Raw genomic sequence first — 23,311 nt, forward strand, 5'->3', positions numbered from 1 at the left:
CAGGATTAATAGCGCCATGCTCCGTTCTGCGATGCACAGAACAGGGTTTAAGTGTTTTGTGAGTATTGGCCAAAATAAACATTCAGGAATCCCGAACGTGTCTGTTACTCTTCTCTTGCCTTGCTGGCAAAAGCTGAAGTTTTTCAGCCCTGGTCCCTTCTGGCTGGGGAAAGTTTAATCCTCCTCTTAACACTCAGCTATTTTGCACCTCAGTGAGCACTGAAAAGGTGGTACTGTCCCTACCAGCCTCAGTGAGTCACCTAAGCGTGTTGGGCCAGCTTTCCCACGAGGGGAAGAATGCAGTCAGGAATCTCTGCTGGACACCAGCCTGAGACTTGCATTGCATTGATTGGCTCAATGAGTGATTGCGACAAACCCTGGGGCTGGAATAGGAGGAGAGGGCAAATATAAGATCGGGTTGTTGTGTGCACACCCTGATGGTCCTTGTAAATATAGACTGTGGCTATAACCAGGCCCCACTGCACGCTGCATGTTCTATAACCAGACAGAGACGCGACAGGCATTAGCCATGTTTTCCTCTTCTTTATGGGCAGCAGGTGTGGAATAGAGTGCCTGGGAGACATTGAGATCTGGTGTCACTGACTAGTTTCCCTTGACTTGGTTGGGGGCACAGAGATGGCAAGAAAGTCAGACAGCCCCTTGCCTCCTACTCTGCTGCTGATGCTCTCAGAGGATCAGGATGGGTGGTCTGTGGCCAGCCAGGGTGCTGTCAAGAGGGTGCCACTCACTTCCTGTGCCCCCAGCCAGGGTCCCCTTGCCCTAGTGGAGAGGAGTGGTGGTGGAGTGGACAGAAGCTCAGTTGCCCCTACTTCTCCTGTGGCTGATGTCACTTGCAGGGGAGCTGAGGACAGTCCAGATGTTCAGGAAGCAATAAAGAATCTTCCTCACCAGGGGCAGCCTCTGGCACTGGGATGCAGGGTTAAAAGCAGACCTGGCTGGGAAATTTTCAGGGCATCTGTTTTTCATCAGAAAACATTGATTTTTGTCGAAACTGAAACTTCATGGCATGTACCAGGTTCAACAAAACTTTCAGTGGGAAGGTTTCTCAGGTCCAAGATGGAATTTCTGGTTAAAACCAGAGAGAGGGAAAAGAAAGTAAAGGCATTCCAGAGGAATATACCAATATCTTTCATCCAAGCAGATAGCTATGCAGGCTAGACCTTTTGCGCCCCATTAATTTTGTTTAGATGCCTCGTTTTTCTGATAACATAGGAGCAAATGCTCATGGGTCAATGAGGATTTCCAGCTTGGAAGTGTCACAGTTGACATATTTGCAGAGTTTAGGTGAGTTTGAGCAACACAGAGCTGTGCCACAGGTCACCACATCTTTGAATACACGGGATCTCAGCGGTAAGGTAAATAATTTTGCAGTTTTATTGACATTGTCAATCCTAGCTGGAGATCTCTATAGAGCTGACTAACCGCTCCAAAATGGCTTGTTCCAGTGTGAACTGGACGTTGTGCAAAACCTGGCATGGAGTGGTGGGGATAGACAGCTATCACACTAACACCCACGTGTTCTGCCTGTGACCACGTCACGTGCACATTTAATGAAAGCCCTACAAGTCACTGCTCACTTCCGGCTAGACTGTGCAACCTTTCCTCACATGGATGAGCACTCACTCAGCCTACTCGCCCCATTGACTTGCCCTCAGCAAGAAGATGTATAAGAATCTCTTCAATCCATGCGGTAAGGAACCATGAAGGTAGAGGACCTGGAGGGCAGAGACAAACTCTGAGGTTCCCTTCCCCGTTTTTTCCCTCTGTTCACTTCATTGGGTAGAATTTATAGGAGAGTTATTGGAATATAAGACTGAGAATTCAAGCCTGGTGGGAGGAGAGGGATAGAAATAGCGATTGCAGTTCTAGACAGGTGGAGGAACTCAAAACAATATATGAAAGGAACTGGTACATTTTATTAAAACTAAGCGGAAAGACAGCTTAAACTGAAAGCATGGTACACATTAAGGGACATCTCTGGTTAGGAAAAAGTAAAATAGTTTGCCTGATGTTGCCTATACAGCAGTGAAATGCTAATCCATACACACTCTTTTTAATAAATGTTCCCACCCAAGTGGCTGTGGCATGGCTTGAACAAATCCTGATCAAAGATCTCTCATAAGTCCAAAATAAAGCAAATTAAATACACCTATGGGATTTCTGGCAGAGCTGTCAGATGAGTACATGACACTATTGTGTTTATAGCGCAAGAATAATAGACCCAATTCTGCTCCTCTTACAGTGGGCAGTGACTTACTCCATGAGTTTCAATTGTGATTCCAGTGGGACTACTTATGGGCTCAGGTACTACGCCATATAAGTAAGGGTGGCAGAATGGAGCCCCTTGTCAGAGCAATATGCAGCCCAACCCAACTACAATACAATTGATCATCGTATTATGACTAGTATTTATCTAGTAGACATGTGTGTCTTCCAGCCTCATGCCTGCCTCGCAGCCTGAAACCCTAAAGATTTTGGAACGGAAGCCGGCCCCTGGATAGGTTCCTATTAGCCATATGGTGACACTGGTCCCCAGCAGAGAAAAGACCGCAGCATGGTGGAGAGGTCCAGGTCGTTGTATTGGGAGATGAGAACTCACAGTCATCTAACTTTATTTTGACTTGTATTTTTTGGCAGGAAAAATGGTGATTCCCTGCCGCGTCCCCCCCACCTCAAATAACACTGCTGGTGTAAAGTGCTGCAGCTCCCTTGACTTCAATGGCACTGTGGCAATTTACACCAGCCAGGGACTTGGCCCTATCAGTTTTATTTGTAACCAGGCGTAGTAAATGTGTCGTGCACAGAAAAGTGGGTCAAATTCATCGCTAGCTTCACTCTGTTGACACCAGTGGAGTTACAACAGCAATGCATCTGTCCTACCACAGCCCCCTGTTGAATCAGTATTTCCGTCTGTGTCCTTTACCCCTGCAACCTTCCCCACAACTGGACTTTCCTCCAGGTAACCCTATGGGCTGGCTTCACCCTTGCTGACCAAGGAGATGCAGAGTAGGCATTGGGTGCTGCTCCTGAGGAGGGCTTGGCCTTGGGAGTTCAGCTGGAGAAGACTTTGCATACCCATGGATGGGGCAAAGTGAGCAGATCTGAAGGGTCCTTTGGGGATTTTCTGCTGCTGCTCCGGGTCCTGGTGTGAGGCTCTTGTACTGCTCTTCTCTCCAAACGGCTGAGCGACAACACCCACAATGTGCTGTTTGGCATAGTGCTAATGTGCTTTCCCTTTTCTCAGGGATGATTGCATTGCCCCAGGGAAACAGAGTGATGGCGCTACAGCTGCTTGATATACTGTGCGTGTTTGCTTTTCATGGCGTCACTGCTTCCCTTGGGGGGATATGAAACGTCTGCAGCTGCCAGCTCAGCTAGTTTGGGTCAGGGGAGGAATTAAAGGAAGGAGGAACACGGTGAAGGCAGAGCCTGTGTCGGTGGTGTTAGAGAAACCTGCTCAACACGGAGATTCCAATGGCAGCGGACAAGGCATACAGCAAACGGAAAGCTGGTTTGGATCCTGACGCTGGATGATGGAAAGAATAAAAATCAGAATTACTTGGCTTGTCCATGTGATCAGCATGGTCAGACCCGAACACCCAAAGGGGTGACGGCATATCGTGTTTGCATTCAGGCACTCCTGGCGGGATTGTATGTATACAGAGAGGTGTTGCCTTTTGGCCTACATCACCTGTTGCCCCTAGAGGCCCCCGAAGGTCACCCAGCTGTGCCACAGCGCCCCACAGCTAGTTACAGGTGGGGAGCGTGGTAGAATAGAACTTACTATACACGAAAGGACCGATTTTCCTCTCGCACTAGGGCAGGGCAGCTGGGCCAGTGGTATTGGTGGAGGCGATGGTATTACCGATGTATAGCAGGAGTAAACCCACTGAGCTCAGTGCAGCCACACCAGTCTGTACTGATGAGAGTAGCTGGCACGTTGTACTATATGACAGTCGAGCATTTTCGAACAAAAGCCATTTAAGAATTTGTCTCTGTAACCCCCCACATGCACTCCAGCCCAGGCCTGACGAGGCTGTCTCCAGTTCAGCTCCCATGGCTTCATTTCCCAACCCCGTATATTATATACCCGCTACAGACTGAGGAACAATACCGTCTGATTCAGTGGGCCTATGTGCAATGAGTTTGGGGTATCAGCCATGAGGGTATATTTGAACAAACAATATTATAATATGTCACTCATTGTAGGCAGCAAAAAGGCCAAGGGCTGACGGTCCATGGACATTGACCTCTCCTCTGTCTCAGAGAGAGAGTTTCTTCAGCTCAGGGATGGGACCTTGGCTGGGTCAGTATGAGAATGCTGCCCTACAGAAGCTTCAGCCTTTGTTATACTTGGCATGTATAAGGGCTGCTAAAATCTCTCTTCAGGAGCACTGCAAAGCCCTATGCGCATTACTGCTTCCTCACACGCCCTGGTGGGTCTGGAGACATGGCGCTGAGATGCTCTAGGATTCTTTCCCAGTCAATTGCAGAAGACTTTGTCTGTCCTTGCAGGGGGATTGTGGGACCGCACTGGGGGACTACCAAAATTCGAATAATTATTCTGGAGTCTCGCTGCGAAGTGGGTGGATTCCAGCCCATGTGAACTGGCAGTCTTGGCTCAAATCCTAAGCTCAAAGCACCTCCAAACCCTGGTGTGAGGTTTTTCGGTGTGGATGGCAGGGGAGTTTGCACTTGCTAAGAGCCCATGTGAAATCTGCAGTGAAGACATACCCGGAGTGTGAGTAAATGTGTGCTAAGATGTGCCTGACAGGACTGCAATGCACGCAGTATCTGGGGGGGGGCCCGCACCTTTCATACCGTGAAATTATAGCACTTCCCGGTGGGGTGTCGTTGCTTCATTTGCTAGTAGCTGTAACGGGTGCCCTTATTAATAACAGAACGCATATTCTGGTGCTGGTCATTAAGAGACTCAAATGACTGTGTTAGTCAAGGGGTATTTTTCCACTGGGATTGTTTCCTGAGACTTTCCTTCTTCCTAACTTTCGTGATTGTACAGATACATACCGGTGACCGGTTCAAGAATGATGTATCCTGGTGGTAGTGGCTTTGGTGGCCATGTCATGTTGGTAGCTGGTTTTTTAGTGGCTGTCTTGGGGGTGATCATGGTTGTGGAAGACATGGTGGTGGCCGGTGCAGGGGGAACAGCAGTCTTGCCAGGGCTTGTGGGAGATGGGGAGGTGGAGTTTGGGGTGGGCTGGGGGGGAGTGACAGGCTTCTTGGGGGAGGTGATGAAGGTGGTGTTGTGGGTGGGACCAGGTGGGGAGGTAGCAGGTAGGGAGGTGGTATTGTGGGTGATGCTAGTTGGGGTAATAATAGCAGTTGGGGAGATGATAGTGTGGATAGTAGCAGGTAGGATGGTGATATTGTGGGTGGTGGCAGGCGGGGAAGTGGTGTTGTGGGTAGGAGTGGTATTGTAGATGGCAGCAAATGGGGTGATCATAACAGGTAGAGAAGTGGTGTTGTGGGGGATGGTGACATTGTAGGTGGTGGCAGGTAGGGAAGTGGTGTTGTGGGGGATGGTATCATTGTAGGTGGTAGCAGGTGGGGAAGTGGTGTTGTGGGTAGTAGCGGTATTGTGGATGGTAGCAAGTGGGGTGAGGATAGCAGGTAGGGAGGTGGTGTTGGGGGTGGTGGTGTCATTGTAGGTGGTAGCAGGCAGGGAAGTGGTGTTGTGGGTAGTAGTGGTATTGTAGATGGCAGCAAATGGGGTGATCATAACAGGTAGGGAAGTGGAGTTGTGGGGGATGGTATCATTGTAGGTAGTAGCAGGTGGGGAAGTGGTGTTGTGGCTAGTAGTGGTATTGTGGATGGTAGCAAGTGGGGTGACGAGAGCAGGTAGGGAGGTGGTGTCATGGGGGATGGTGACATTGTAGGTGGTGGCAGGTAGGGAGGTGGTGTCATGGGGGATGGTGACATTGTAGGTGGTGGCAGGTAGGGAGGTGGTGTTGTGGGGGGTGGTGACATTGTAGGAGGTAGCAGGTGGGGTGATGCTGGTATCAGGGGTAGCGGAAGTCCCATTGCTGGCCGTTGCCATTGAGACTGGCTCTGACATTCCTCCGTGCAGACCAATGCCCAGGATATTGTCCAGTTCCGACTGATAGTGCCTCTGGATCCAGTTGGTCACGGAGGGATGATTTTCAGCTCGGTTTAGATCAGGGAGGTTTACACCAAGCAAATTTTTCACATTCTGGACACTGAGGTTCTGCAATGCATTTGTGAAACCAGTTCAATGTCACAAACAGGCCGTGTCACCAGAGGCTACTTTTTCTAATACGATTACTGACGAAATAATAACGTTTTAAAAAATATGTATTAAAGATAGAGAATCCCAAATCCCTCCCAGACAGTTCTGATTGGACAATAGCCTTGACGCTAACACTTGCTAAACATAATTCCGCAGCCTCTCTCCTGTTAAGTTACATTCCCTGTCTACTGAGATCGTCAGCTCCTCAGGACAGTGAACGTGTAAAGCATTACTCATGGGTCAGCGGTGCTACCGGCATAATAAATAATACAAACCCCCTTTCCCGTGGATCCCTGTCTCCACCGGCTCTTCTGCAGCATTGCATTGATGGACATTCCGCTAGAGATCCTGACTGTACCAAGACAGCTGGTAGAGTCTCGAGCAATGGAATTGGGGTCTTCTACTAGGCATTAGCCAGCAGTTTAAGGAGCATGCAAGGAATGCATGTAACATACCTGCAGTTCGCTGGGTTTTAAGGAAGTAAATGTGTCAATATCCATGGCAATATTAGATCCTGCTAAGTGTTCCAGGTCCTTTACGGGAGCTCCACCTTAATAAAAATAGGTAGGGTTCTTAATAAACTTCCAGATGCGGGAGCATTTTCCAAGCAGGGAGCAGGGTGGTTACTGCATGTCTTTTATAAACATCAATAGTGTGTCTAAAAAGCTCCCCCTATCTCTGCTAGTTATGGCAATTGATGGAGGGCGGTGGGGAGGAACAGTCCTGTATCAACTGCACTGGAATAAAAGAAGGGAAAAGTTTAAATACCTACCTAAATATGGCTGAATTAAAGGGTAGTAAGCACTGGTTCCAGTCTGGCTAGCAAATGCATCACGGGCTTTTGCATACAGCCGGTCTTTCTTGCTTTGTGAACAAGAAGAAATGTCTAATTTCCCAGCAGTCCTAGGTGAAGGGAAAGTCGCACGTTACAATCTGTGGCTCTTACCCAGAATGAGAGCAAACAAAGGCCCAATCCTGTGAACAGATGAACCCTCCCAAGATCCATAGCTAATTGGACGGATGATTTATTCCTTAATCCTAAATATGGCAAGCCATCTGACCCTGTGAATAAGGGCTAATAAACTGAGAATGGTGGCAGGGCCAGCAGCTCCTGTTGGCCACTCTGCTGAGTATGAACTCAGCACAGCAAAGAATCTGGCTCATGACATTTCTGCAGGAACAGCCCAAAATTGCATGGCTTTTTTTGCTACCATCTCAGAGTGCAACCATGTATATCATTTATTTTCCGGCATCACCCCAAGGCTCCCTGAGAACGACTGTTTTCCAGTTAGCTCACTCCTGTTGTTTTTTGGCATTTTCTCTCCAAGGTTTCTTCCCAGGTTTATTGCAATTTTTCATTCCTACCCATAGTTCTAACCTCTGAGCAGAGCTGTCACTACCGGAGGAGGGGGTGGGGCAAAGGGGACATTTGCCCTTCCCTCCCCACCAAAAAAATCTTCAAGGGGCCCCAAATTGTCAGAAAGTCGAAAATATGTACAAAATTATCCAGTGATAAGCAGTGGAACAGCAGCAGATTGGAGCGTTCTCGTCTGTTATAGAAATTATAAATCATTGCAAATACCAAAGCAGTATCCGAATTTTACTTTTTAAAGCCCTTAAAATCCAAGATTTTGTAGTGGTCCAACTAGCCTCTTGACTCGGAATGTTGTTTGTTTTTTAAACAGCAACACCCAGGCCCCAAAGTACCCACATGCTTCCCCCCCCCCACAGATAATGGGATCCTACAACCAGCCCTGCTCCATAGCAGGCAAATCTTGCAACTCTTACGAGCACAAGTATTCCTTACTCCAAGCGATCAGTTCCTTTGCAAGGGTTACTTGTGTGAAAGCACAGAGAGGTTAAGTGATTTGCCGATGGTCACACAGCGAGTCACCGGAAGAATCAGACCTAGAACCCAGGCCTCCTGACTCTCAGTGCTATGTTTGGTCCGCTAGTGCCCAGCTGCAAGCCTGCACTCACAAACTCTCCAGCTCGGCTTTGCAGACCCAAGAGGTGTCCGGAATCTGGAGGTTTTTCAGGAGCACTTGTTACAACACACTCTGAAATAGCAGAGTTGTGTCCAACGCTACTCAGCACTAACGTGAGTCTAAAGATTCGCTCATGAAATTAAAGTGCCCCTTCCATTTCTAAAGATGATTTACCCAATTGCTTCTGAGCTTATTTTATTAATCTGATCATCGTCCAGACCACACAGATCTCTACCACCAATTTTCTGAAGTAAGGGTCCAGTTAAGGTGCCCCCCAGGTCCGTGTATCTAGTGATCAGTTGTTTGGCCTGGAAAACAGAATGAAAGAAGGTGAATTTATTTAGGGAATACAAACCCTCCCTATAAAACACACAAGAGTACTATAGTAACCGCTACAAATACTGTATTCTTTCAGGGATCAAAGCTATGACTGTCAGGAACAGAGAAACTGACTCATTCTAGCCCACGCAGACAAGATGAAAAGAGGAGGAATGTAAATCCAGATCTTTGCTCATCTACGCCTGCTGGCCAATGCCCCTGGGAGAGTCTCCTTGGCCCTGTACAAGTTACAGCTGCATCCCCCCCATCAAATACATCTCCCAAAACTCACTTCTCGCAGCAGGCTTGTTAAATTGAATCCCGTGTTGTACCCATCTTTCTAAATATTGGCTCAGATTCTCTACTCCTGTTCTGGTTACTTTGCTCTGCTGCGTCAGCACAAGATAGTAGAATCTGGCCCTAACCGGGCAGTTGAGAGTTCTCCTTGTGTAAAGGAAACCAGCACATCTGGCTCCTACTTCCATTGCCCCTCTGCAGCCTGGTCTCTTGCTCTGTTGCATCAATAGCTATGTTAACAGCTGCTGGCATTTTTACCCCAGATGCCTTCCAGCTTCCGCCAGACGGATCCAGTAAGGCTGATAGCGTGTCACCGGAAGTCACTTGCCAAGTGCTGATCTCATTCCCGTCGTAGCGGCGTGATAACTGGCCAAACAGCTTTAACTGGTCCTCTGGGATCCCAGCAGGGAAAATCTGGAAGGTCCAGGGTGACTCGTTAGCAAAAGGAATATCACTGAACGTGCTGAACTGCTAGATGTATGTGAAACATGGATATCAAGAGCAGGAGGCTAATTCCAACTGGGTTAAAGTGTAACAGGAAATCCTGTTTCTACCTCTCGCTCACCACCGGACACAGCATCCTCTTGACTTCTGTCCCCTCCTTACTTTTACCACTGCCCTCCTGCTTCCCCTGGGTCTCTGTCTCTTTGTGATAGCTTTGGCTTGATTTCTGATGGCGAATCCCTGTGGGTATTGAGCTGAGATGCTCTAGTCATATGGGCAGCCAACGTGCCAAAACCAGGCATGTGAGTAACATTACAGACTACCAACATCTACCCAGTTAGACACCCAGTGCAGGCTCCTCTGGGCCATTCTCCTCTCATCCTTGCCGATTCTGCAGCTCTGATTTTGCATTTGACTCTTACTTCCCTTGATTCAGCTCCTCGCTTCACCTCGCAACCATTCAACTTCCTCTCCATGATACCCTCTTCCTCCTCCCTCCTCCAGTGCTAATCACCATTCCCTCTTCCTTCCCCTCATTCTCCCACTGATCTTCACAGCACTCCTTACTTCTCTCCTGAACTCTCCCCCACACCACTGTCCCCATCCTAACCCCACCCCCCTACAGCAAATGATACCCACAGCACTACAGATGATAAATGTAGACCACATTATTGTTTTAACAAGGGATGGACCAGAGCTGCAAAGTTCAGCCCTGGATCCCTCTTTGAGCTCAGACTCGCTGCTTTTGAATGATTTCTGCATCATCCCCCTGGCATTTTTCATCATCGCTCAAATTGTGCCATAGCACTGAGGGGGCAGGAGAACTTGGCCCGAACCGGACTCTCTTCGTGTTCCTTGCAGTGAGGAGTGAACTCAGCCCTGAGGGAGCAGGTCAAAAAATTGTGCCTCCAGACAAGGTGATTGGAGTAGCTTTCGGAAACTGCTTCTCCTCCAGCACCAGGTCTCCAGGGGCCGCAGAAGAGACAGTGACACAGAGGATGCACTCTGGTTATGTGGCCTCGTGATCTGTTTAGTAGGGGTTAGCACAGACGGGCAGAGTCCCTGGAATAATGACACAGGCCTGAATTCAGTAAACAACGAAACCAGGTCTATGTATTAGTGGAAGAGGGTACAGAAGCAGTTCCCCTTATGCTTCTGGTGTTGCTATTTTCTTTCTCCCAGAGGCAGGAAGCACAGAAAGAGCCCTGAACCTACTCCCAGAGTTACTTCCTCCGGCAGTGGTCCTCCCCATCTGGGAGAGCAACATCCTATAAGGGCTGGGTATGGATGAGCTAAGAAATACCAGCTCCCCCAGCCAGCACATTGACTCTGTTATAGTCCTTCGGGATGTAGAAATGAGCATCCCAACACCACCCGCCCAACATGCACGTACTCTGCTCTGGTCAGAAATCTTTCCCCACAATGCTTATTCCCAAGGATGAAAATCACCTACAAACAGAGCTCTCCCTGCCTGGAAAGGCCATATATTAACGTGGAGCTCAGCTGCCTATTGTTGTCTTATTTCGTGATATTCTTTGTTACCTCACTGAGTTTGCTTTTCATGACATCAAGGTACTCCTCTGTGAGAGGGTGCTCCAGCAATGGAACCAGGTTGGCTTTCAAAACCTCGTTACTCAAGCATGCATCAAACTGCCCCTTCGTGTCATAATACACAATGAAGAGGGGGTCTTGGATGGTGCTGGCGGTGATAGGTTCAGATTTGCATTCTGTTGATAGAATTAGTAGACAGGGAAAGATTTCAGATTAATAGATTCTCTAAAGCCAGAAGAGGGGAATACTGTGATCATCTAGTCTGACCTCCTGGATAACCCAGGCCAGAGAATTTCCCCCAAATAATCCCGAGAGCAGATCTGTTAGAAAAACATCCACTCTTGACTGAAAAATTGCCAGTGACTGAGAATCCACCTTGACATGTGGTAAATTGTTCCAATCGTTAATTACCATCACTGTCAAAACTTTATGCCTTATTTCTGGTCTGAATTTCTCTAGTTTCAACTTCCAACAGTTGGATCGTATTAGACCAGGCGTAGGCAACCTATGGAACTCATACTGCCTGGGTCTTGGCCACCGGTCCGGTGGGCTCGCATTTTAATTTAATTTTAAATGAAGTGTCTTAAACATTTTGAAAACCTTATTTACTTTACATACAACAATAGTTTAGTTATATATTATAGACTTCTAGAAAGAGACCTTCTAAAAACGTTAAAATGTATTACTGGCACACGAAACCTTAAATTAGAGTGAATAAATGAAGACTCGGCACACCACTTCTGAAAGGTTGCCGACCCCAGGATTAGACCTTTCTCTGCTAGACTGAAGAGCCCAGTATTAGATATTTGTTCCCCATGTAGGTACTTACAGACTGTGATCAATTCACCGCTTAACCTCCTCTTTGTTAAGCTAAATAGTTTGAGCTCTTTGAGTCTGTCACTATCAGGCAGGTTTTCTAATCCTTTAATCATTCTCGTGACTCGTCTCTGAACCCTCTCCAACTTATCACCCTTCATCCTTCTTGAACTATGGGCCCCAGAACTGGACTCAGTGCTCTAGCAGTGGTCGCTCCAGTGCCAAATGAGGGGTAAAATAACCTCTCCATGCCTACTTGAGATTCCCCTGTTTATGCATCCCAGGATCACAATAGTTCCTGTTACGGAACACTGCAGTTTCCCCTCCTCCACTCCCCACAAGTCCTATTGGGATATCTCATAGCCGTTGTAGAAAAGTCTTACAGAATTTAACAGGGAATGATAACAGTTCTATGTGTGATTTTGAACCATCCTACAGAAGTGGAGAGAGAATTATCTCCCTGCTGCAGAAATCATATGGGAATCCTAGTTCATAAAAATGGTTCATGCAGTTTCATTCTATAGCTTTTGTCATTATTTCTATAGCCCCCTACTACATTTCTACAGAACCCTGATGGTTGTTTCCCTGTTGAATTCAATAAGATTTTTCCCAAAAGGGAGAGATTTCCCCCCACCCTAAGCCTGCAAATGACCTTGGGGTGCGGTATGCCCCCCAGGCAAGGTCTGAAGGAGTTAATGCAGGCCTGAGAGGCCAGTTGCGCTCCTTAGTGTCACCTGGGGATGGGGAGATACAGGCTTAATTAGAGATGAAGCCCAGGTAGGGCGGGGCTGGGTGGTGGTTATAAAGGCAGGAAGTTTAGAGCAGAAGGGTGCTGCAGGAAGAGAATCTACAATCCCTCTCCAGGATGAGCGAGACAGAACCCAGGTGGGAAAGGCCTGGTATCCTCACCTGAATAGGGGAGGCTGCCGGCGGCCAGGAATGACATCCAACAGCCACCAGAGTGGAGGAGGTGAGGAACTGGATCTTCAGGAAGGGAGCCCTGAGGGGCATTTGGTTGAGAGAAATGTCAAATTGAGCCCCAAAGAAATAGGAATTGCGTTTTGTTTAGGCTTTTTTGTGTTGGGATTTTCTTAGGGGACAGGTCCTGAGAGTCCCAGCTCTGAAATGAGCGTGAATCTAAACAGGTTGCAGGGGGGAGAAGGCCTGAAAAAGGCTGTGTAGGAAGAAGCTCAGGGAAACAGCAGCAAGGGACAGGGCCTGAGCAGACCTTGGCTGCTAGTTATAGGGTCCCTGGGGCTGGAACCTGGTGTAGCGGGAAGGAGCGGAAGAGCCAGCCACGGGAAAAGGTGGTGGGTAGCCCAGCAGGGAGCCCTGAGAGAAGGCTGTGAGGACTGCATAGATAGAATCATAGAAGATCAGGGTTGGAAGGGACCTCAGGAGGTCATCTAGTCCAGCCCCCTGCTCAGAGCAGGACCAATCCCCAACTAAATCATCCCAGCCAGGGCTTTGTCAAGCCTGACCTTAAAAACTTCAAAGGAAGGAGATTCCACCACCTCCCTAGGTAACCCATTCCAGGGCTTCACCACCCTCCTAGTGAAATAGTTTTTCCTAATATCCAAACTAAACCTCTCCCACTGCAACTTGAGACCTTTGCTCCTCGTTCTGTCATCTGCTACCACTGAGAACAGTAGAGATCCATCCTCTTTGGAACCCCCTTTTGGGTAGTTGAAAGCCGGTATCAAATCCCAGCTATCAAATCCCCCCTCATTCTTCTCTTCTGCAGACTAAACAATCCCACTAATCCCAGACTAAATAATCCTCTGGGGCTGAAGATCTTTTGGTGAGGACGTTTGGATTGTGTATTTGTTGGACCCAATTAGCCAAGAGAGGGTGGACTAAATTGTGACCTGGCCAGAGGGCTGAGTTAGGAGACAAAAGACCACCCCAGCCCCGGAGCAATCATCGGTCGGGAGCACCAGGCTGGGAGAGAGCCTCTGTGCCGTGTATGGCTACAAGGAGACACTCCAGTGGTGCGCGAGTTCTTTCACAGCCCTACTAGATCGACGAGAGATTTCAGCCCACACGGCCCACCTCCATTGTTTTGTTCAGTGAAGGGGGCGGGGGAGTATTTACTTTTTCTTGCCATTTTCCTGCTGTTGCTGCACTTCCTGGTTCCAGATGGAATCAGAGCTGCCTAAACGCCATAAAAAATTCTACTCTTAATGATATTTCTGGCCCTGCTGAATACAGGAAGTCCTGGAAATTTTGTGAGGGAATCCTGGTCTCGCTTTCCCTCAATACTTCCAGCCCAGTTTTGCTGGCCCTACGGGAACAGAGAGAATGGGACTTGGGCTCCTAGGTCATGTAGAAGCTTTTGAAAATGCTACCCCCAGACCACTGAGTGATTATCCGAACTGATCCAAACCCGCGATTGGCCCATTGCTAATTTTAACGCTCCTCCACTTACGTTCCGTGGCACGCTTAGATCTGGAAGATGAAGGTGATGCGGATCCAATGGATTTTAAGAGGAGCATGGTTTTCTCCTTCTGAGATGCACTTTGGGTTTGGTACCCAGCTACAACACTTCTGAAGAAGGCCTTCCTCACACCCTGGGGAAAAGGAGGAGAAAGAGTCCCTAAGTCACTGATGAAACTGAGGACAAAACAGGCAAAAGCCCAGAGGTATGCTGGTGTTAGCTCACAAGAAGCATAATCAATTGCCTACTGAAGTCAATGGGAGTCTATCCATTGACTTCTTTGGATCAGACCCACGCAGAGAGGAATTAAAAAAGATTAGGGTTTGGCAAAGAGGAAAGGATGGAGTCGCAGATGGCAAGAGATGGTAGAGGAGAAAGCTCAGTTGACAGAACAATTGTAAGATCTGTGAAGGGAGAGAAGAGGCTGGTGATAGAGGAATGGAGCGAGCAGGAAGAGGAAGAGAGAAAGACCAAGTGCATGAGCATCTGCTGCTCACATAAGGATTTCACTGTGTGGAACACAGTTCACAGCTATAATATACAATAATATACATTCTCAGGCAACCCAGTGCATCTCAGAAGCAATCCCCTGCTTCCCAAAGGGTGAACTCAGCACATCTATCTCCCTAATAAGCTGCATAGGTGGGTAACCTACCTCCTTGACTGACCTCCAAATTGTCCGGTTCAGATACAAAGTGAGCGATCCAAGACTCTGCAAACTCCCTAAATCCCATGATAAAGGAGCCCTGCACCACACAGGAAAAGGCAGAGTTGAGATAAGTCACAAATAGTCAAACCCATACACAAATAACCCTCCATTTCAGGGATGAACTCGTTCTTTCCAGAACAGCCCAAGGGAAAGCGCCTACCCGTCCTGGCTTTCCCCACGGCTGAGGAGAGTGTTGAGAGCAGCTTTCTGGGGCCCTGCTAGATCTGGACAGAGCTTCAGATTTTCCAGGATCTGAGGGTCGGAGTCTGTGATGGCTGCTGGATCCATGTCACACACCAACGCACCGAGGCTGCTAAGCTGCTCCTTGCTGAGAGTGTTATTCACCCCGCCCTGGGGGAAAGGGCAACACAGCCGGTGTCAGAATTCTCTTATAAACCAGGCAACTCCCCAGAGCCGGGGGAGTGAGATCAATACATTTTGCAGTATTTCTGAGTGAACTATTCAAACTTGTTTTCCTTCAGTATTCACCTGGCTTACAAGCAAAAGGCCGCATCTGACCACTCTCTCTTACAACAGGTAGTAACGTACTCAATTACTTGGTGAGTAGGTTATAACTCAACATTAAAGTGGCAGGATCTGGCCCCAAATATTTGCAACTAATATTTGCAAGGCAAGGAAACTAACAGGACGTAATTTACTCTAATGCCGTGCATGTAGATACTTCCGCTAAAGCACTGAACTGATCATTAGTGCACCGAGAAGGTGCACGTGAAGGGTAGATTGTAACTTACCAGGCACACCAATGCATTATTCTGGAGTTGTTTCCTTTGGGCCGATCCATTTGGCAGCAGGTTTGGATTCCCTTGGGAAGCCAGACTGTAAAACTCTTTGCAGGTGTGATTCTGCACTTGGGTGAAACTGTAAGGAAAGGAAATTGCCAAAACTGCGGGGGGGGAACAGATCTCAGAAATGACAAATGTGGTTTGCAGCATGTGTGCCTTCTTCAGCAACTTGTCCCCAAGGAGGTCCCTGGCACGTCGGGACAGTAACACCATTGGCTTTCCTGAGAAATGAGCTAATGCTGCTCTAAGCGGGATGGGCCAGGACCTAAACCCTGGGGATCCTCTGGTGTGACTTAGAGAGGAATCGGGCCCATCAGCTTCTGCTCCATGCTCTGCTCTCCCCATGGAGAGGGTATGTAGTGCATCCAGGGGTCGTGTCCCCACATCCTATGCTCTCACAGCTGCTAGACATGCTCTCATTGCCAATGGCCCCACATTGCCACAGAGGCAGTGCCAAATGCCCACTTGGCTTTCTAACTGATAGCCAGAACTAGCATTTGTTACCTGCCACTTGTGGTCAGCGACCCTCAAAGCTCTACATTAAAACAGAGACCCAACAGTACTCCTGGACTTTGAGGATTAAGGCCTCAGTTCACGAAAGCATTTAAGCATGTGCTTAACTTTAAACATGGGAGTACTTCTAGTGACTTCAATGGGACATTGTGCTTAAAGTTAAGCACATGCTTAAATACTTTGCTGACTTGGGTCGGAAGTTCTCCATCTTGCTCCATCTTTATTCAGAAAAAGCTCCCACTGAAACCAATGGGCAGGGCTTAAATTCTCGCCAAGTATTTCCTGGGGCTTGGGGCTTCAGCCTCAGGGGACATGCCGGGGCTCCCACAGCTTTAAAAACATTTACTAGAGCTCTTCTCCAGATGGCTCCAGCTGAATTCAAGCCCCGCTAATGGGGATTTTTAATGAGTAAGGGCTACAGGATTGGATCTGAGGGTCCAATTCTGCAAACCTTCCCTCACATGAGTAATCCTTAGACACACAAGGACATAATTGGACTTGGATCAGGGCTACTCTCATGACCGAATGTTACTGACTCAGGACTAACGTTGTTTTCTCACATGAGAAACGAGCCCTTACGCCACTCTAGATACTCACTCAAAGAAGAGTAGCACATCTGGTGGGTAGCTGGTGAAGTTTGCTGTCAGGTTCTTTGCAGCTAGTATTTTGGCGATGCAGGATAACTGATGGAAAGAAACAGGCAGACTACTGTCAATATTACCTGCTTCTCATAAAACATTTCACTACATTAACGAGAACTTATCTTGAGCCATAGAGTCAGAGAAAAATGAAAAATAACCCTGTTTACTCAAGTGGGAATACTGGGGAGTTCTTGTTTTTAAGTGAAAGGATTCATCCCTCCTGCTGCTCCACAGACACACATTCATCAGTCCGGTTTGGCTTTCGCCATTGCTTTTCTTCCCCACGTTGTTTTGGTCCTCTGTGTCTGTGGGTCAAACCCAGCTGAACTCGGCCTGGAGTGAAGGGAATCACACTGAAGCTATCAGCTGATGCCGATTTCCGCCGGTGCCAGCTGGGCGTACAATGCTACCGTTCTGGTAATGCCCACTTGGAACTGGTGTAAATGACTTCGCCCGGGGGCAGGGCATGGGAGAATCAGGAAGATTATTTTTTAAATCTCTGATGGTGGGAGGTGCGAGATAAGTCCCATTTCAGCCAGCTGCCTTTGTGAGGTGTGCAGTACCCCTCCGGGTCAGGGCCACTGTGCTTTCCGGGGTAACCCATCTGCATTGCTACTCATTCCACAGAAACATGCCCGAGGGGGACTTGTTAGGAAACAGACCGCTAGCAAATCTATGACCGTAAGCTTAGGAATTACTCTGTATTTCTGCAGTGCCGATGAAGCTTGGCAGGCAAGTAAAAGGAGCATGTGAGCACATGACACCCTTTTATGGCTGAACTCCTACGTGGTCTGTCTTAGGGTGGGATGTCTCTTTAAGGGAACTGGGCTTAGCCCCCAATTGTGACTGATCGGTTGCCTCCCAGCTGCTGAGATAAAAGGCCAAGGAGCAGGTCACTTAAGGGAGAGTGAGGTGCAGAGCACAGGGAGGTTTCCACAGGAGACTCTGGATCAGGGACGGGGCTGGAAAGGGGCTTATCATACCAGTTAGATGGATCCTGGCTGGGGATAGGTGCTGTGTTGGGAGCAGTAGTGGGAGTTCAGAGGTGGCAGGACCTGGCTGACCTGTCCTGACTGATGGTGAGCTGTGTTTGAACAATAAATGCGACCCTCAGAAAAGAGAACGAAACAGTGACACTGCTGGGAGCTTCGCTGATGCACTGGCCTGCTGGCTAACATGAGAGTAGGGAAACTGAGGCAGAGGAAGGTTTTGGATGCTGGGCTTGGGAAAACCCTGTGACAGGATTCATTTCAACCAGAGTCAGGTTGAAATCCAGGCCCACCACCTGGGGCACCCCCATTGCAGGACAATGCGGTGTATGGTGGGGGCTTTGTGCATTTCTACCCGCACTAAAAAATATACCCTGTAATTTTCTGTGTAGTGATTCCCTGGAATGTGCTGCGGATCTAACAGACAGCAACATGTTACACACATGTTACTAACACGCTCTCCGGGCTTTCTACCCCAGCCAGCGCGATCACGAGGCACCTCCTACCTGGTGAGCGCTCAGTGCGGCATTTTTGTTTCTCACTTGTTCCACCAGCGACGAGATCTTGTCAGGCGACAGTCTGCTGGCTGGGCCGCACTGGAAACCTCGCAGCACGGCTGCTGAAAGGCTAAATTCAGAGCAGGGTGAGTTCTTCATGGGCACAGGACATTTGAAATGAGATTTTACTCAAAGAGGAAGCTTGATCACAAACCAGTGGAAATTCTAGGCAGCCTCTATGATCAGTGACTGTGGGTTTGTCTATATGCAAGAGACAGTGACCAGAAGCTGTCACGATTGGAGGGGAATTATACAAAACGTATCCTAGGCTGAGCGCTGCCTTCGGTCCTGAAAAAAGCCATCCTTTAGACCTTTCCTTTAACCTTGGGTGAGGCAAACCGAGCCTATAGCTGGATTTTGGCTAAGGGAAGCCCTTGTATTTCTGTTTGGATTTAAAGGGGTAGGGCATTCTTTACACTTCTGTTTTTGTTCTACAATAAAACAATACACAGAGGTAGTTAAACTCCACCTAGGCATCCAGGACCAAAGGCATTTAGGTGCGTACGTACCTTTGAAATCTGGCCCACATCCAAGCAGCCTGTCATGCTGATCCTTAGCAGCGTCAGAAGCACATACAATACAGCTCCATATAAGCCATGCTACTGAGATTATTTTACCTACCCACAAAGCTTGAAGTTCTGAAAACATAGTACTCACTCAGCGTAATTATCGGTAGCATTCAATACATCCACAAGAAACACAGCTGCCTGTGAGGGAGAACAATACACACTCAGATACGGATGGGGGACACAAGCCAAGAGCCATGCGCAACCAGTCCCACAGAGAAAAGAAGAAAGCTAACATTACTGTGTGATTAGATGTCTTGCTGAGGGCTTTGACCCCTCCATAATCCTTTTTATAAGTGGCAAACAACTCCCTTAATGTCCACACCACTCAGATTTGTGCAGGTCGCAGAGATGGAAGGGGGGGATAGCTCAGGAGTCCTCTCTGTAATATTGTTTGAGCATTGGCCTGTTAAACCCAGGGTTGTGAGTTCAATCCTTGAGGGGGCCACTTAGGGATCTGGGGCAAAAATTGGGGACTGGTCCTGCTTTGAGCAGGGGGTTGGACTAGATGACCTTCTGAGGTCCCTTCCAACCCTGGTATTCTATGATTCTATGTCTGAGAAACCGTGGTAGTTAAAAGTGGAGCATGTAGATAAAATAATAATACATGTTTACACAGCACCTCTCACAAAATGTCACTGGGGCCTTCACCTCCCACATGTAGTTAAATGCAGCCTTAAACCTAATAGACTCCTCTCTGAATGCAGAGCCCAGCCCTCACTCAGGTCAACCCTCCATTGATTTAACATATAACCAACTCCAGCATCAGCCATTATCACCTTAAACACCCTTCTGGAAATGAAGAGAATGAGACAAGCCCTTAACGTCACCTGCTCTGGTGACCATTGTTTCTCGTTGATTTTGCGAAGATCTAGGAGCTTGTCTCGAAGCACCAGCAATGGGACTGGAACCTGGTCCACTAAATCATCTGGCACGTTATTTAAAATGTCATTCAGCGATGAGGAATTGGAGATGATCTGCAAGGGATACCATCAACTTATCAAAATACATGGCTTTGACTTCCTGCTTGACTTGCCCCATAAATGCTTTTAATGCATTGGGATGAAAGAATCAGGTCAATAATAACCATATGCCCAAATTTTCTGATGGGATCTCCACATTTTGCAACTCCATCCCCAGAAAATTCAATGGCTTGGTTTGCAGATCTGGGTTTCTGGCTAATCTAGACTACATTTTGCTTTCCACAGAAATGTAGGACTCAAAGGGACCATGAGAAGTCATCTAGTCCAGACCCTTGCACTAAGGCACGACCAAGTAAATCCCTCCACCATACCCGACAGGTGTTTGTCTAACCTTTTCTTAAAAACCTCCAGTGATGGGGATTCCACAATGTCTCTTGGAAGCCTATTCCAGAGTTTAGCTACTCTTATACTTAGAAAGTTTTTCCTAAGCTCTAACCTAAATCACCCTTCATACAAATTAAGCCTATTCCTTCTTGTCCTACCTCCAATGGACATGGAGAACAATTGATTACAGCCCTTAACACAGTTGAAGACTGTTATCAGGTTCCCCCTCAGTCGTCTTCTCTCAGGATTAAACATGCCCAGTTTTTTAAATCTTTCCTCACAGGTCAGGTTTTCTAAACCTTTTATCCTTTCTGTCACTCTCCTCTGGACTCTCTCCAATTTGTCCACATCTTTCCTAAAGTGTGGCCCCCAGAACTGGACACAGTACTCCAGCTGAGGCTTCACCAGCACTGAGTAGAGTGGGAAATTTCCTCCTGTTAATACACCCCAGAATGATATTAGTCTTTCTCACAACTGCATCACAATGTTGACTCATATTCAATTTGTACTACAGTATAACCCCCAGAACCTTTTCAGCAGCTCTGCCATCTAGCCAGTTAGTCCCCATTTTATAGCTGTGCTTTTGATTTTTCCTTCCTAAGCATGCTCCTTTGCACTTGACTTTATTGCAGTTCAACTTGTTGAATTTCAACCAATTCTCCAATTTGTCAAGGTCATTTTTAATTCTAATCCTGTCAGCCACAGTGCTTGCAACCCCTCCCAGCTTGGTGTCATCCACAAATGTTATAAGCCTACTCTCCACTCCGCATATACTTCATTCCATTATCCAAGTCATTAATGAAAATATTGAATAGTACCAGACCCAGGACGGAACCCTGTAAGACGCCGCTAGATACGTCCTCCCTTTTTGACAGTGAATCATTGATAACTACTCTTTGAGTACAGTTGTGCACCCATCTTATAGTAATTTCATCTAGACCATGTTTCTCTTACAAGAATGTCATGGAGACGGTTTAATCCATCTTCAACTGTCAGAGGGACCAGGTACTCAGTAATAAAAAAAAAAGGCAGGTTCTCACCTAGCAGTTTTGCTTACCTTGTCCACAAAAGCTCTCTTTAAATAGCTAGGAGCCTTCTTGATGGCTCTATGGAAATTGGCATTCTTAGCCATCTTCATCGCAGTGTCTGCTGTGATGTTACCGAAGATGTAACTGGGGAGGCCTGGCACCAATGTTCCGAGTCTCCAAAATGCCTCTGCCGTATCAAACTGCGATGAGAAGAAAACACAGAGCAGACCTGATTAGAACTCTAAGGTGCAGCGTTTAGTGGAGACTTCCCCATCCCAAACCCTCTGCTCAACCCCCTAGAAATGGACTTTTCAGCTAAAAGCCAAGTCAACGGGGAGTGCGCCAGCTCCACTAATGATGAATGTGCAATCAAAATATATCTGCACGAGATACAAGATGGTCAAAACAACATCACCACCAGATGCTCTGTTCAGACCCACTTAGCAAGAAGACAAATTCCTACCGTGAAATTACTGCTGATTAATTTATTCATCAGCCCTTGAGATTGTCCCCTATCCCAGCCGTTGACTTGTCCAAGCGACTGCAAGGCCAGTGGATCTGCTATATCCTGTGCCCTCAGTTCTAAGATCTGCCCAGAGGTCAGCCCCACTGCTTGCTGCCCCAAAGCAGCCAGGGTCCTTGCATCAAAAGGAGTGATCTGTGCAACGAGCATAGTTGCAAGCTGGAAGAAAAGGGAGATGAAAATTGTAAATAATAATAAACAAATTGCTAATAACTAAGTCCACCTAGAAAATTCTGCGGAACATTCAACTGAGACAAAATTCTGCTCAGGAATGTTGGGTTTTTTATTACTATGGCCTAGAAGCCAATCTCCAGATCATCCGCCTACATTCAGACTCTGGATCTGGATCTAAACTTTATATCTAAATTAAGGGTCAAACCAAACCACACAGATGACTGGTTCAGAAGCCAAACTTTCCTGAAATTTTAAAGTGTTGGGATTCGGCCTTTACAGAGAGAGGTTTGAGCTGCAAACTCCAATTCAACACTTCCCCAGAGTCCAGCACCTGACCTCCCTCTAGAGTTACACTCTGATGGGATGGCCCTCTGGGTTCTGAATAGCTAAGAAACATCACACAGACCTCTGGATACTTACCTGGTGGTCAGTGGTAAAGGGGTCTTTGAGTTCCGATGTGTTTGAAGGGCCACAATGGAGGTTTATCCTGGCAATGATGCTCAGCGAAGCACTGGGGCTGAGCAGGTGTATTGCAGTAGAACGTCTGGCAAAGCAGAGGAGCTGGTCTGGAAGGCTTTGAGCAAAGTGAAATGAAAACCATGTTAGTAGGGTAGGTGGGTGGGTGAGACAGAGAGAGTGTCTGCCATTGGCTATTATTTAGACAGCTGGTCAATATTTCTCATTTGAAACTTTTTTTCATATAAAAATGGTCTTTTTTTAAAAAATGGAAATGTTCATACAGAATCTTTCTGTTTTTTTTCCAAAATTTTCTAATTTTTCAACCAAAAAACCCCAATTTGAATTTTTTTCAGTTTTAAGGTTTCATTTTTCTTAGTTCATTTTTTTGTTTTTTCTCTTTCTCCATGCCCCCGCCCCCCACTTTCCAGAGAGAAAAAGGGGGTGGGGGGACAAAAAACTGAAAAGTGAAAACAAATTGTTTTAAAAAATCAGAAACATTAAAAAATGCTCACAAAAAATTCAAGAAAACAAAAGATTTGTGTGGTGGGGTTTTTTTCATGAAACCATTTTTCACCCAGCTCTCATAAATATTATGAGCGTGTATGTAAATTTAAATGAACAATAGATGCTCTTCTATAAATGTTTGCACAGTACATGGAAGCAAACTGACCATCTTATTTCCTTTCCTGCAAATTTTCTTTGTTTTTAGCGCTAATAAATATTTCTTACTCACTTGACAAGACTGAAGTTTGAATTCTTGGCAAACAGCGCTGTGGCATACAGCTCTGCTACATCCTTATGGATTCTTGTGTGGTTGAGGAGTCTCAGATTGTCTGGGTTTATGGCTAGATCCTGGAGCTAGGAAAGGGCGAATACGTAGTGTCAGTCCACGCTCAGGGGGA

The 23,311-nt window shown here is 47.2% G+C and overlaps 1 protein-coding gene across 1 annotated transcript in view; it reads right to left on the bottom strand.

Annotated features, from left to right (window-relative positions):
* Nucleotides 1-2,029: 2,029 nt before the first annotated feature.
* Nucleotides 2,030-23,311, bottom strand: part of LOC102938835 — a 34,374-nt gene continuing 13,092 nt past the window's right edge. The window contains exons 15-33 of the mRNA XM_043524029.1: nucleotides 23,143-23,267; nucleotides 22,371-22,524; nucleotides 21,717-21,935; nucleotides 21,283-21,453; nucleotides 19,749-19,895; nucleotides 19,010-19,059; nucleotides 18,302-18,422; nucleotides 16,763-16,848; nucleotides 15,602-15,728; nucleotides 15,010-15,200; nucleotides 14,796-14,886; nucleotides 14,132-14,273; nucleotides 10,879-11,063; nucleotides 9,151-9,306; nucleotides 8,452-8,585; nucleotides 7,062-7,192; nucleotides 6,745-6,839; nucleotides 5,050-6,247; nucleotides 2,030-3,547 (exon numbers count right to left, since the gene is read on the bottom strand). Coding sequence (XP_043379964.1) covers nucleotides 3,465-3,547; nucleotides 5,050-6,247; nucleotides 6,745-6,839; nucleotides 7,062-7,192; nucleotides 8,452-8,585; nucleotides 9,151-9,306; nucleotides 10,879-11,063; nucleotides 14,132-14,273; nucleotides 14,796-14,886; nucleotides 15,010-15,200; nucleotides 15,602-15,728; nucleotides 16,763-16,848; nucleotides 18,302-18,422; nucleotides 19,010-19,059; nucleotides 19,749-19,895; nucleotides 21,283-21,453; nucleotides 21,717-21,935; nucleotides 22,371-22,524; nucleotides 23,143-23,267 — 3,606 coding nt within the window. The 3' untranslated portion in view covers nucleotides 2,030-3,464. The remainder of the gene's footprint in view (nucleotides 3,548-5,049; nucleotides 6,248-6,744; nucleotides 6,840-7,061; nucleotides 7,193-8,451; nucleotides 8,586-9,150; nucleotides 9,307-10,878; nucleotides 11,064-14,131; nucleotides 14,274-14,795; nucleotides 14,887-15,009; nucleotides 15,201-15,601; nucleotides 15,729-16,762; nucleotides 16,849-18,301; nucleotides 18,423-19,009; nucleotides 19,060-19,748; nucleotides 19,896-21,282; nucleotides 21,454-21,716; nucleotides 21,936-22,370; nucleotides 22,525-23,142; nucleotides 23,268-23,311) is intronic.

The sequence above is a fragment of the Chelonia mydas genome, chromosome 10, assembly GCF_015237465.2.
Source record: "Chelonia mydas isolate rCheMyd1 chromosome 10, rCheMyd1.pri.v2, whole genome shotgun sequence".
NCBI lineage: Eukaryota > Metazoa > Chordata > Testudines > Cheloniidae > Chelonia > Chelonia mydas.